The sequence below is a fragment of the Octopus bimaculoides genome, chromosome 3, assembly GCF_046866305.1.
Source record: "Octopus bimaculoides isolate indiv1 chromosome 3, ASM4686630v1, whole genome shotgun sequence".
Taxonomy (NCBI): Eukaryota; Metazoa; Mollusca; class Cephalopoda; order Octopoda; family Octopodidae; genus Octopus; species Octopus bimaculoides.
Genome location: NC_142930.1, coordinates 139,710,127 through 139,725,443, shown reverse-complemented (window position 1 = coordinate 139,725,443; position 15,317 = coordinate 139,710,127). Strand labels below are relative to the sequence as shown.

The 15,317-nt window shown below is 34.3% G+C and overlaps 1 protein-coding gene across 6 annotated transcripts in view; it reads right to left on the bottom strand.

Annotated features, from left to right (window-relative positions):
• The window catches only part of LOC106876733 (solute carrier family 12 member 2), a 127,959-nt gene that overhangs the window by 13,040 nt on the left and 99,602 nt on the right, over positions 1-15,317 (bottom strand). For all 6 annotated transcript variants that reach the window (XM_052966113.2, XM_052966114.2, XM_089349740.1 and 3 more), the window contains 6 exons: positions 14,992-15,099; positions 13,594-13,717; positions 6,575-6,676; positions 3,319-3,474; positions 1,325-1,424; positions 614-725 (listed from right to left, as the gene is read on the bottom strand). In XM_052966113.2, coding sequence (XP_052822073.1) covers positions 614-725; positions 1,325-1,424; positions 3,319-3,474; positions 6,575-6,676; positions 13,594-13,717; positions 14,992-15,099 — 702 coding nt within the window. The remainder of the gene's footprint in view (positions 1-613; positions 726-1,324; positions 1,425-3,318; positions 3,475-6,574; positions 6,677-13,593; positions 13,718-14,991; positions 15,100-15,317) is intronic.

The following is a 15,317-nucleotide window of genomic DNA, read 5'->3' as shown; positions in this document are numbered from 1 at the left end:
CCCTATTGCGTGACACCTCGAGAAGGCGTGACTGGCTGCAGTTTTGATCAAGCTAATCATACTCACTGCAGATCATACTTTCCCGAGTTGGCGACTGGAAGGACATCTAACCGCAGAAAATTTGCATCAATAAAGTGTGCCCGAGTTATGCAAGTATGGAAAAGTAGACATTAAAACGATGACGATGAATTCATTTATGGAGGGGATAATAGTGTGATCAAACCTGAATTTACGTGGATATGGAGAGAACTTCTTCACAAACATGTCAATCATATCAACCCCAGTACTAGTTTCAGTGTGGTACTTATTTATCAATATTTATTTGTCGGATGGCTAAGTTACCTTTTTGACTCATATGAACATAACTTGTACGTCAGTGGAATTTTTAGCAGACAGAAACTGCGGGGAAAATGTGTTGTAAATTATATTGTGTGTGCATGCACTTATCTTTATGTTTTAGTGTAAACTCATTATTATCAAGATTTTGGTCTTAAGAAAACCGAACGAAAAGGAAAATTAATAAGGGGGAGGAAAGAAAGAAAGAAAGAAAGAAAGAAACTAAGAAACGGAGGAAAGCGATGAAAAGGAGAAAGATAAGAAAAAAAATGATTACCAGGAAAATTTGTCCGCATATAAGCAAGCAGCTTCGTTTAGTGATAGATGCTGCGAAATCCACCAGATCTGGTCTGTTTTTAGGGTAGCCACACAACAATAAAATTTGAGGCCTGAAAAATAAAATTCATAACGTATCAATTTCTAAAGTTAATTTGAAAATACATCACGGACCGTACCCGGCATAGTTACGAGATGCCTTTTGGCAAGGCATAGAACCCGTTCATCCACCCTGTCAGGGATAAGGCAATGTCATGGGACTGTAGCATGGCGGACTGCAGCATAACGAAGCATTTTCTAAACTTATTTTTAAGGCTTTTAAGATAACTGATCCATTCTGAGAAATAATATATTGTGTAAACACTTCAGCGTATAATTTGTCTCTTTACAGAGCTGAAATAAAACCAATAATGAAGTACTGCTCCAATATTCGAAACACAAACATCTCATGGTATGATAGATAAATAATGCCACTTGATTAATTGGCAAGTTATCACTGACCAACTCACAGCTTGTGTCTCATCAATCTGCATTTCCTACGTTTCTACTATAGCATTTGTTTCTCATGGCTAGCTGCTTGCATTCTTCATCCATCTAATTCCATCTAACATACTTGTCATTCTTTTACTCCTCACCCACGACCTCAAAATTAAGTCACTTGACAAATCTGAAATTCCGTTTTTCATTCAAGAAAGAAAACTTTTACACTCACCGGAAGTTCTTAACGTGTTCCTCAACATGAGCCAGTTTCTGCGTCGATGCCAATGCATTCTTGTAGGCATGAGCCTGTGAAGAAGATCCCCAGTTGACTTCTATAATAATGACGACAATGAATAATAATAATAATAATAATAATAATAATAATAATAATAATCCTTTCTATCATAGGCACAAAACCTGAAGTTTTAGGGGAGGGTACTAGTCGATAAAATCGACCCCAGAGTTTCACTGGTACATAATTTATCGACTTCGAGAGGATGAAAAGCAAAGTCGACCTCGGCGGAACTTGAACTCAGAATGTAGCAACGGGCTAAATACCACTAAGCATTTCGTCCAGTATGCTAACGATTCTGCCAGCTCGCCGCCTTAATAATAACAATAATAATGAATTGAAGCAAAGGTTGATTTTCATACGCATGCATACACACAACTCACATACACTTCCACGCACGCACTTACGCTTGTACGAAGCTGATGATTCACCCCAGCCATTGCTTAGTCTTAGGTAAACCCTAATCGACCAATCCTACGATCAATGGCTTTCCAGCAGTGACCATCCCCCCTTATTCAGACATAATGTATCCAGAATTATATTATCCATTTTTAAAACACTAGAGAGTGATATGAAAGATTTATCTTTTATTTCTAACAGGACAAATACCAGACCAGCATAAATGTCCCTTTGTTTGTGTGGTGTTACATGTGGTGTTATGGGCTGTGATGTGCTATGTGGTGTTGGTGGAGAAGGATTGCAGATGAAGCAAACGGAAGTGAAGACTGCAGGGGCCGGCGGAAGTGGCCACAGGCGGATGCGTGGACAGGGAGCACGTGCAGGTAGTTCGAGCAGAAACGGCGTGCGTAGAAGTCGTGGTTTGATCTGGAGTGATCGTTTATCCTGCCACGGTCGACAAGATAAGGTCGCTGTATTTCTTTCTCCCTTTTGCTTCTTCTTGTCTTTTTCTTCCATCACACCACAGTTTGGGTGGTGGTGGTTGACCTAGGATAACATTATCCAATGTGTACTTTTATATTGAGACAATACAATGTACAAAGGAGGTTTTCAAACGCGAGAGACAAAGTAGTTTGAGGAGGAAGGAAAAATAAAGCTGTCCCAGATCTGACTCTACGTATAACACGCTGCAGACAGTCAAATGGATGAAAAAGGTGAATGACAGCAACCGTCTCAATCAGAGGTCACTAGTTTGATTGAAACAAAGGGGTTATCTTTCTCGATAACGTATAACACTATAATGTGTTTCCATAGATCGGGATAGATTCCGGTTGAGTAAGAAAGAAAGAATTTGGTCCTGCTAGGTGTTAGATTCAAGGAACATTGTTTGCGATAATGAAGAGACAACGTTATGTCTAGTTTCTTTGTTATATCTGGTTAATTGGTGTTATTTTTGTTTTGTCCATATCAATCCTGATCGAGAGGACTTATGATTGAAGTCGTTCTAAGCATGGCGACCTGTTTATTTTCATATCAGGATAACAGTAGGATCGATGAAACCGTTTTTTTTTTTTTTATAACGGTAAAACGTGATTTGAGATACATTTGGTTGCTATTTCTAGAACTCCTTTTATTGACTTGTCTTTTGCTTGTTTCAGTCACTGCACTGCGGCCTTGCAGGGATACCACCTTAAAGGGTTCAATTGAATGAATACTAATTTTTTTGAAGTCTAGAACTTATTCCATCGGTTTCTTTGCCCGAACCGCCAAGTTACGGACACACACACACACAAACACACACACAATGATGAACTTCCATAGAGCTTCCATCCACCAAAAACATTCATAAGGCAGTCGTCGACTCGAGGATATTGTAGAAAAAGCCCACAATATCGTAAGAGAATAACGTTGAAGAATTGTTTAATATGGCATCTTTGTATTGAGAGTGGACTAGCAGGTGGAATGAATAAGAGATTTAGGAAACGTTTTGATATGCCAAAAAAGAAAATGAAGTTAGGAAAAAAAAATATCTTTACCTGGTTTTTTCACGCGGATATAAATGAAAAGTCCGGCAGAAAGAACGAATGTGCTTAATGCTGCCCACCACTGAATTAAAAACATAATAAAGACACAGAGAAGCGCGCCTAGTAAACTGAGCCATTTGTTGAAATACTTGAAGGCTGGACGGAAACCTGTGAATTATAAAATGTTATGAATTTAATATCTCATTACGATTATATCTTCCCTCACACAAAAATATATGAATATATTAAAATATTTCTTTCGAATTTTGGCTCTCAAGGTCAGCAATTTTCAAGGAAGAAGGTAAATTGATTACACTGGACCCAATACTTGACAAGTTCTTACTTCAGTTCTATATTTAAGAGATGAGGAATTATGTGCATTATTTACATTCAACAGATATTTGTCCTCATCTTGCTTGTTGTTAACACAACGTTTCGGCTGATATACCCTACAGCCTTCTTCAGGTGTCTTGGGGAAATTTCGAACCTGGGTTCTCATTCCTAAGGTATTTTTCAATGTTGTTGTTGTTATTATTGTTCAGGTTACTGCTTGGAATCGAACTAGGAATCTTGGGGTTAGTAGCCCGCGCTCTTAATCACTACGCCATATGCCCGTGGTCCATTAGGGAGTGAATTTTAGGGCTTATAAATCTAATATTTTTCTATCCTTCCTTAATACCGGTTCCCATATGCTGCTCATATCTGCACTTGGTCTGCTTAGAAGGTTGTTGTGTCCTAGCATATGTGCTGCTGCTTTTAATTTTCGTATTTTCCAGTAGTATTCTCTGTCTATTATTTTAACTTCATACCACAGGGGGAGGTGGTCTCCATTTTTCCATACAAGATCAGCTATACCCGATTTATCAATATCTCTTTGTGTCACAGCTTTGCGATGTTCGATTACCCTTATTTTGAGGGGGCGACATGTTTCGCCTTTGTATAACCTACCACAGCTGCATGGGATGGAGTACACGCAATACTTGGTCATATTCTCTTCTATTGGTGGTTTTACCCGAAGGAGATATTTGCGAAATGTTGTATTACTCTTAAAATAAGTGCTTATTTATTTTATCGACCTGAAAGGTTCAAAGGCAATTGAAATCAGAACGTAAAGCCTTATGAACATATTGAAATATTAGAACATTAAAATATTAGGATGGAAGTTTGGTACAGTTTTGGGAGATGAAGTAAGTCGATTAAAGCGACCCCAGTGCTCAACTGATAGTTAATTTATCGACCCCGAAAGGATGAAAGCAAAGTTGATTCCGGCGGCATTTGAATTCAGAACGTAAAGTCGGAAGAAATGCCGTTAAGGCTCGCCGCCTTGATATAATGTAAATATTAAAAATGTTAAAGAGGTGATTTTTAAATTCTCAATCGCAGAATAATGCTAATAATATAGCCTGAACAGGATAAACTACCCCTATTTTGCAGAGAAAAGTGTAGGTGGCTAGCTCTAGGGTAGTTTATCCTGTTCAGGCTATATTATTAGCATTATTCTGCGATTGAGAATTTAAAAATCACTTCTTTAACTTTCTAAAAGACATCTCAACGCTTCTAAAAAGCAAACTTCGTTTGTTTATTTACGTTTGTCGTAATTTGAATTTAACATATTAAAAATATTTTGAATGTCGGGACATTATACATTAAAATATTAGAACAAAGTATTAGAGCATAATAAAATATATTAGAACATTTGAATATGATTTGTACTTTTTAATAGCATAGTTACGAAAAAACAAAGAGATTGGCCCATCAAAGCAAATTCAAAATGCTTCTACAAACGATAAACATAAGAAAAATAGCAAGAGCGTAAATATTTCACACCTTCAGACAGACTTTTCGAAAGAAAAGAAGATAAGGTATTTAACAGTTAAATGACTTTTATGGATATCGAAGTAAACTACCTTTCAACAATGTATTTACCTAAATATGATATATAGATACTATTTAGTAGTGCACATAATGCATTTTTATTCGCTACACCAGAGAATGCTTTATTCCCTGTTTCTTATATATCGGTGATGACAAATCTAAGCATGTGGTTGGTAGTGAGTACTTACCATTGATGAAGCGTAGAACGCTAAAATGTATCTGGCGATCTTAGTAGTCACTGCCTGGACGATATTCGTCTCTCTCCGATATACATTGTCTTTTTAAACACAATACGTTCATAAGAGATGTTATCTATGGATGAATACAGCAGTAAATTGCCTTTCAACGATGTATTTACATTAAGTACGATACATAGGTGGCTATATTTCTCGATGCTTTTACATTTATATTCTAACAAAGGAAAAAATTTGAAAGTGATTTTGATGCTTTGCTCGGCAATAACAACAAAAAGAACAGATTCATTTGGGAGAAAAGGAAAGAAAACAGTTTTGTCCATATTACTTTGAACAATGAATTTTTAAATGGGAACAGGACTTAAGTTTCTTTGAGACAAAATGCTACAGCTAATACCGATCCCCATTTGTATACGCGGTGCCCCACCATGGCCACACCCTCAAGCTGAAACTAGAAAAAGTTGGAAGCAAAGACTATATAAATGTATTAAACGATTAAATATCATATCTTTTACTTGTTTCAGTTATATTGGAGCGCAGCTCTTCTGGGGCTCCACTTTATATTGAAGCTTGTCACTTATCGATATCTTTTGACGAACCCTTAGGTTATTAAAATTAAACAAACCAACACCAGATGTCAAGCCCTGTGCTGGGGACTGAACCCGAAACCATGTGGTTGCAAAGCGGGCTTCTTAACTACACAGCCATTTATGTGTCTGCACCGATATGGATTTATTTTTCAATGTAACATTAAACTGCTCTTTTAAGTAGCTTTATGTTGCTCTACTGTTTTCTTTATTCCATCCTTTTACTAGTTTTAATCACTGGACTGCATCCATGATGGAACCATTTTTCCGTTGATTATATTTCCTTAAGATATCAATCTGCATTTAAAAAACAATTGAAGGAATGTTATATTCTATTACAAATGCTTGGTAGAACGCTTTCATCAGTGTTTAATACAAGCCGACGAAAGAACCTTTATGTGGTCGCTCGTCCTACTAAATATAACAAGGACTCCCTAAAATTGCACCATACCGTCTTTAAAAAAAAACGGAACATATTGGTTAATATGGTCCTTGGGAAATTATCACAAAGAAAAGCGAGACGATCAAAGCCGTTAATCATAGTTCTACTCCATCAAGGCAGACTAGGGTCGAAACTGCAACATCAAAATGATCGTATAGGAAAATACTTACCGAGCATGTTGGAAATGCTGGCATCAAAGCAGGCAAAGTTAATGAGAGCGTAAGCAATAAGGAAAAAGTTGGATATAATTGGTGCTATAGCGTTTAGCGAACCTGAAATATAAAGATGAAACAACAGAATAAACTAAATGCGCTTAGATCAATTTACGAAGACGATTTCACGTTAATTGAAATGTGATTATATTTTAAGAACACAGCTGCTTGATATTATACATGATCTTTAAGTCTTTGATAATATCAACCAATGTCGATTTGGTTAACCCGCTCGGAACTGTTTCACGGGACACATTCATTCAGATACTTTCGATTCGTCATCATCGTTTAACGTTCGTTTTCTGTGCTGGCATGGACTGGATGGTTCGACAGGACTCGTCAAGCCGCTGAACTGAATCAATATCTCAGTGTCAGATTTGGAATGGCTTCTACAGCGGGATGTCCTTCCTAAGGCCAACCGTTTTACAGCGGGTACTGCGTGTCTTTTTCGTGACACCGGTACTAGTGAAGTGCAAGGCAAAATAAAGGAAAGGAAAAAACCCTTTTCCTCAACTAAATGGGAGTTATGTGAGAGACAAGAAGATGACTTTATTCCAAGTGTTGAAGGCTAAAGATTAACAGAAGGACAAGCACAGATGCCTTGATATAAAAGTGCGTGCATACATACATACAGACAGACAGACAGACAGACAGACTGACAGAGCGTATGTGTGTATGTGTCATTCTCTACAAAGCAACAAGCAACCGATAACAAAATAGGCCCATTGCAACTACTTAGCATGTTTGGAGTTACAAAATTAAAATAAAATAAAATAATCTAATGAAAAGCTACCTTTAGAAAAAAAAATAAGAATCAACGGGAGATTTAAAAGATACAAGATATTTATCTGGAAAACAAGATGGAAGAGAGCTCTACAAGATAGAAATCTAGGAAAAAGCCAAAAAACAAAATACTAGGATAGAAACTCTCCTTACAAAAAGAGTCGACAACAATGTAAGGTTGAGAATTGGCAGAAAAACGTTTCAATCGGTTTATAACTTTACGATTGCGTTTTCCCTGCCCAATTTCGGGAAAACTCACTCAATCCTTCTTCTACGGTACGTCATCCTTTCACAGTTCTCTCCTTGAGCATGTTTTCCTGCAGCCCAATCATTCAAGAGGAACATTAACCACGTTGACCGCCAACAATATCGAAGGGAGTGAGAAAGGCATGGGTGGGGGCACCTACACACGTACATATATGGTGTAATATATAAGCATTATATATAATATACACACCATATAAACATTACATGGGTTTCACTTGTTTTCGTGATTAGACTGCGGCCATGCTGGAGCACCACCTTGAAGGGTTTAATTGAACATATCGACCCCAGCTGTCAACCGGTGGTGAGGGACAAACACAAAGACACACACACACACGTGTGTGTGTGAGTGTATGATGGGCTTCTTTCAGTTTCCGTCTGCCAAATTCATTCATAAAGCTTTGTGTATGTATGGGTGGGTGGGTGTGGGGTGGGGGTGGGGTGGGGTGGGGGTGGGTGGGTGTGCGTGGGGGTGTGGGTGTGGGTGTGTGTGTGTGTGTGTGTGTGTGTGTGTGTGTGGATGAATACATGAATATATACGCAGCTAAGACCATATTACCCAACATTTTCCCTCTATTAGGATGGCTGAGAGTCATTTGAGGTAAAATTAGTTACTACTTCTAGCTAGTCAATCGATCACAGAAACTTATAATTCTAATCTTTCATGTTGTAGACATCTCTGGATATTTTTCCCCACTTTTAAATTATTATACCACAGTGTTCATTCAATGAAGTCATATATTTCCCGCCAGTCAGTCTGAGATTGTGTGTCGCTGATGAGCTCCATTTAGACTGAAACCTGTCTAAAGTTTTTAACGTACTGCGAAAGATCAGATTCGTCCCCCACTGCATTCCAAATTTACTCAATTTTAATTCATTTAAAATTTCCGGCTTACCCCTTTCTGCTTGTTTTTTTCTTTTTCTTTCTTTTTTGTTCGTTTCTTGTTTTACTTTTCTTTTCGCATTTTTGCCAGAATTAGTTTTATCCTGTTTCGTTCATTGGACTGCAGCTATACTGTGGTACTGCCTTGAGTTTTAGTCGAACAAATCGACCCCAGTACTTATTTTTTAGTCTGATACTTACTCCGCTGTTCCCTTTTGACGAACTGATAAGTTACGGGGATGTAAGCAAACCAGCCTTGGTTATCAAGTAGTGCTAGGCGGGAGGGGACACACACGCACGAGCTTTTTTTTCAATTTCCAAATCTACTAAACCCACCCACAAAGCTTTGATAGGAGACACTTGCCCAAAAGGCCATGCAGGGCGGACCGAACCCAAAACCGTGTGGTTGGAAAGGAAACGTCTTACCACACAGCTATCTCATCAGTAATGGTGTAATTTTTATTAAAATTTCTTGGTTTCTTACTCCATAAACTATGTTAGCGTTCACTTTACTATAAGCAGAGATGTTTCTTTGTCTATTTGTTACTTATTGACCCTGACCTACCATAGAAATTATCTTCGACAAACCGTTAAAATTAAATCTAGCAGAGGGTATCATACAACTGACATGGTGTCAATGGAAAAATGTGTTAGAGACCGCCATTTTTATTCTATACATTCACAATTACAGTCTGTCATGCGTAAATACAATAAGTTTTTCTTTCTATAAATAACTACAAAAACAGGCAGACCCAAAGAGAAACGTTCTCTAAAATAAATTGTGAGGGAGCTATCAGTAGGGTTGGGAAAAGAGGTGAGAGGAGAGAGACAGGCGCTTAGATGTAAAGATGTAAATGTATAAACACACACAAGTATATGTACACAGATAAAGATATATAAACATAGATATAAAGATACGTACACATACAGACAAATATAAATACATATATATAAAGATACTCGCATAATGACGAATACATACATATATAAATATATATGAGATACTCGCATAATGACGAATATATATATATATATATATATGCGCGAGGGGTGTATTAAAAGTCTTGAGCCTCAAAAAAATAAAACATGGTACAAAACTTCTGATGAAGGTACAAGACTTCACGGCTCAAAACTTTCATGCACCCCTCGTATGTACATACATATATAAAGAAGCTCCCATAATGACGAATACATACATACATATGTCTATATATAATGATACATAAATATACAAATATATATATTCTTTTATTTCGGTCATTTGACATCATTCCATAACCTTTGTGAAAAATGGACCACCTCCTCATTATGACAAACGTGTAAGAAACTTTCTCGATGAGCACCTACGAAATCGTTGGATTTTCAAACAATCAAGTTGGGGCACTGGTTTTGGGAGTTTAGGACATTTACCCCCATGTCAACAACCTGCTTAGACAATTAACCCTAAGCAGTTAAAGAAAGGTGCGCCTAATGGGTTTACTTTTATAAGTTTCAGGAGGAAAACAACTTGTGTATGAAGATCGAATGATTCCACTAATTTTTTCTCAGGAAAGGTCGGTTGGTCGGAGGACAATGTGAAAGAATACTGTTACAATACAGTGGTCCCCGGAAGAAAACAAAGCATATTTGCTTTCTTTTAACTTCATATTATATATATATATTTACATAAATGCATATATATATATATATATATATATATATATTTACATAAATGCATATATATATATTTACATAAATGCATATATATATATATATATATATATATATATATATTTACATAAATGCATATATATATATATATATATATATTTACATAAATGCATATATATATATATATATATATTTACATAAATGCATATATATATATATATATATATTTACATAAATGCATATATATATATATATATATATATATTTACATAAATGCATATATATATATATATATATATATATTTACATAAATGCATATATATATATATATATTTACATAAATGCATATATATATATATATTTACATAAATGCATATATATATATATATTTACATAAACGCATATATATATATATATATTTACATAAATGCATATATATATATATATATATATATTTTTACATAAATGCATATATATATATATATTTACATAAATGCATATATATATATATATATTTACATAAATGCATATATATATATATATATTTACATAAATGCATATATATATATATATATTTACATAAATGCATATATATATATATATATATTTACATAAATGCATATATATATATATATATTTACATAAATGCATATATATATATATATATATTTACATAAATGCATATATATATATATATATATATATTTACATAAATGCATATATATATATATATATATATATATATATTTACATAAATGCATATATATATATATATATATATATATATTTACATAAATGCATATATATATATATATATATATATATATTTACATAAATGCATATATATATATATATATATATTTACATAAATGCATATATATATATATATATATATATTTACATAAATGCATATATATATATATATATATATATATATATATATATATATATATATATATATACACACACATAAATATATATTTATATATATATTCATTTACACAAATACATATTTATTATATATATATATTCATTTACACAAATACATATTTATTATTATATATATATATATATTTACATAAAAACATTTATTATATATATATATATATATTTATTTACATAAATACATATATATATATATATATATATATTTATTTACATAAATACATATATATCTACATATTTATTTACATAAATACATATATATATATATATACATATATATATACATATTTATTTACATAAATACATATATATATATATATACATATATATACATATTTATTTACATAAATACATATATATATACATATATATACATATTTATTTACATAAATACATATATATATATATATATATACATATATATATATATATATACACACACACACACACACACACACACACACACACACACACACACACACACACACACACACACACACACACACACACACACACACACACGAAGATATACACACACACACACTAAGATGTACATATACTTATGCACATACATATTTACATAGATGTACCTATAGACATTGAAACACAGAGATAACGATCAAGGGGAAATGCTGAGAAGAAAAAATGCTCTGTAGAGAAGATACGACGCACCTCAGTAGTCTCAGATGAGCGTCACGCCTAACCTAAAATACTATTTTAAGAACACAATTTCACGCCGTTCACCCTTGCAGGAGTTTCCTCAGTGTAAAGTTAAAAACTTTGTCATTTAAGACAGAAAAATTCCAGGTTTCTCTGTTAAACAGATATGCCACTGCCACAGTTAACTGAGATAAAGAACAAAGTTCGTTTTTTTTTGTTTTTGTTTTTTGTAGATTACAATTCACCTCAGATAGCATCCTCTGCGAGGTAGGTAATCAAAGAGGAATAGTAGCGAAATTAGCTTCAATTCACAGCCAACATCATCAGTCCCTGACGTTACTCTCTTGAGTCTTAGGGCTCACGGGGCCTGTTTCCCTGTTTTCATCGCGCATAAACGGAAATCACATTTCCCCTGGACTAGACGCTAGTACGTCGCAGGGTTACTCATCTACAGCTGAAAGTACTAGAAAGGCGATATATGAAGAGTTTTGCTCAAGAACAATGTACCGCCCGGTTCACATATCGAAAGCACGATCTTACGATCTGGAGTGCAATATCCTAACCACGTGGTCATGCGCCTTCACTTAAATTTCAACTTACTGTGTTTAAGAGGAAAAAAAGGGAACTAGTATAATGTGATCTTATATAATGTGATCCCATATTCATCATAGATCAGGTCCATCATGGCTGACCAGAGGCTAAACAGCAGCAACAACCAATAGGGAAATATAAACTGATACAATGTCACTTAAGTAAATTAGTTGATGATTTTTAACTGTGAAACTTTCTCTTGTTGTTTAACCCATTACCTCCCATAATTCTATTAACTGGAATTTTTTTTATGAAACTTTGATTTCTAGCATAAAACAGCCTTAGAAACACGCTGGAATGATCAAAATAACATTTCAAAATAACATTTTAAATAGAAATAAGCGAGATATTGGGTGAAAAATTAGCAAACCTCATTTGAATATCAGAGAAATATACCTAGTAGATATAGCAAAAAGGTTAGATATGTGTAAATATTGACAAATAATTAGGAAATTTGTAATTTTTAAGTGATCTCATATGAGATCACTGGTAGGTAATGGGTTAACACATAGGGCTAAGCGTTTATTACACTGATTTGGGGATTTTTTTTTTCAAAGTATATTTGTTCAACTGATCGTCAGATGTGGTCATCAATGAAATCACTGAGCTTTGGACGTATTGTTTACGGAAGACATAAACCTAACACAACCGTCGCATAAGCGATAACAATGAGAAAAGACGTATGCGTGCGTGATGGACTTCCGTACAGTTTCAATCTACCGCACATTCATACTTATACCTGTAACTGCCTTAGAAATTTTCGTCTTTATAAATTCTAAGTCCAAAACCTTCAAGAGATGATTACTCATTATTCCTAAGCCTACACCAACTGGGCAAACCTATACTCAAAAGTATTCCAGCCGTGATCATCCAATATTTTTAGGAGTATGTCAAGGATATTAACCAATATTTCCTTTCCTTATTTTAGGTATGATTTGAATGAGCTGGCTGCTATTTCTACATGGTCGAGCAACCACATACCGGCTACTTCTTTGGCTCAATTGAATACTAGTAATGTAAATGTCAACGTACTAGTCTCTTTCTTTAACAAAACTAGCCTGTGTCTAACCAAAGAAGTTCAATTATGATGCATAGATTTCTATATTATCGTTCATATGTATTTCACTAACTCTCGTACTAACCACATCAAAGAAGCTTCTTTAGTAGAAATTACGCAGCAACGTACAGATAATATACTTACCTAAACAGATCATTGCCAAACATATAACGAAGCTGATTAAGATAGCTCTTCTTGGGTCTCTGTTCCGACCGGATTCTTTGGCGAAATAAAATAGACAAGGATATATTTTGTCTTTGCCAACAGCCTAGAGAAGCAACGAAAAATAAAGTATGATAGTCTTTTCGATTACTATTTATTCGGATTTAGACAAGTAAACTACAAGTAATGTGTATGCCGGACCCTATTAATTTCCTACGACTTGAAATTTGATGGGAGAAAATGACCGAAAAATATTCCATGACTTGTTTACATCACAAGGTACAGCTTGAAGGTTTCCACTTCATATAGAGAGTACGTTGGATATGTCAACCTGACCGAGTCAGTTTATTTCGCTTCATTGAGTGTTTCATCTCAGTTAAGGTCAATTTATTGACACAGCCATTAATTTTACAGCGCTCGTACTTTTCTAATATTACTTGTATACTTCATACTATCCATTTAATTAGATAAACTCATGAGCTCTGTCTTCCATACTATCCGGAAGCGAATCTATGCGTTAAAATACATATCTTAAGTTCAAACACAGTATCGTTCTTCCAGAATAAACGTGGACATCTAGAGAGATGCAAGTTTGTGGTTCGGTTTTAGAAATCAGAAGTGAATAATTTGAATATATAAAAGAAGGATGTTCCATACTATTGTTTTGTGCCGCTCGTCACTAAATCCTAGGAATATCGACTGAGCGACATACAAATCGCTTTATGTTTTTACAATCCCAGAGGCCTGGTGGTAATGTTTTCAATAGAATGAATTCCATTAAAGACCCTTCCCCCCATGGCAAGATAGTGGTAGTCATGAGATGGATTAAGTCCACAACTCAAAAATAAGTAAATAGCTAAATAATTGGTCCTCTGGTTGGTATGAAAGCTGACAGATATAAGAGAGGCAGTAACGTGCATTTTCTAGACACATGCAGTAAAATATCTGAAATGAAATTATCGTAAGAAATAATCAAAAGCGTACTGAAGACTATTCTGCTAGACACTTATTTTTAGTATACAAAACATTCTGTATGAAATAATCATAATAATAATAATAGGGCTGTAGTGCTAATACGATATTCGCCTACTGGCCAAGGGCTTAATGAATCTGTTATCGGCGCTGTAATCATATGCGAAATAACTCTGGCCAAATCACTAAGCTAAAGTACGGTCATTGTTGTTTAACACATGTTTGCGTAGATTTAATGGAAAACAATCAAGCTAAGTCCAGTGCATTATTTTTCAAAAGAGTGTACCCGGTGTCCATTATACAATGTATCCTCTTTAAAAGATGGTAGGATGAATGAATCTACAGCAATGAATAAATGGTTCAAGAAAGAACACAAAAATAAAAAAAACTTTTGTTTCGAGTATTTACTTGCAAAACTTTTGGAGCGCTGACTAAACTTGCAAGGGCCGAAGATAAAGTGGCAGAGAATATTCCAGCCAAAATTAAGTATTTTGTGGCAGATGCAATTCCAACAATCTGTGAAAAAGTGTAAAAAAGGAAGAAAAATAAACATGAGAGATTTCTTGTTTAGGTACGAAGGCTTTTTCTAAATTTATTCTGTATTATTTCAAAATTGAAATTTTTTAAAATGTCAAAGTTATGAAATAAATTGTTTTATTGGTAAAGGTTTATAGGAAATTAAAAACAATATCCGATGAGCTGACGACGATAAAAGATTATCTATGTAATTTTTC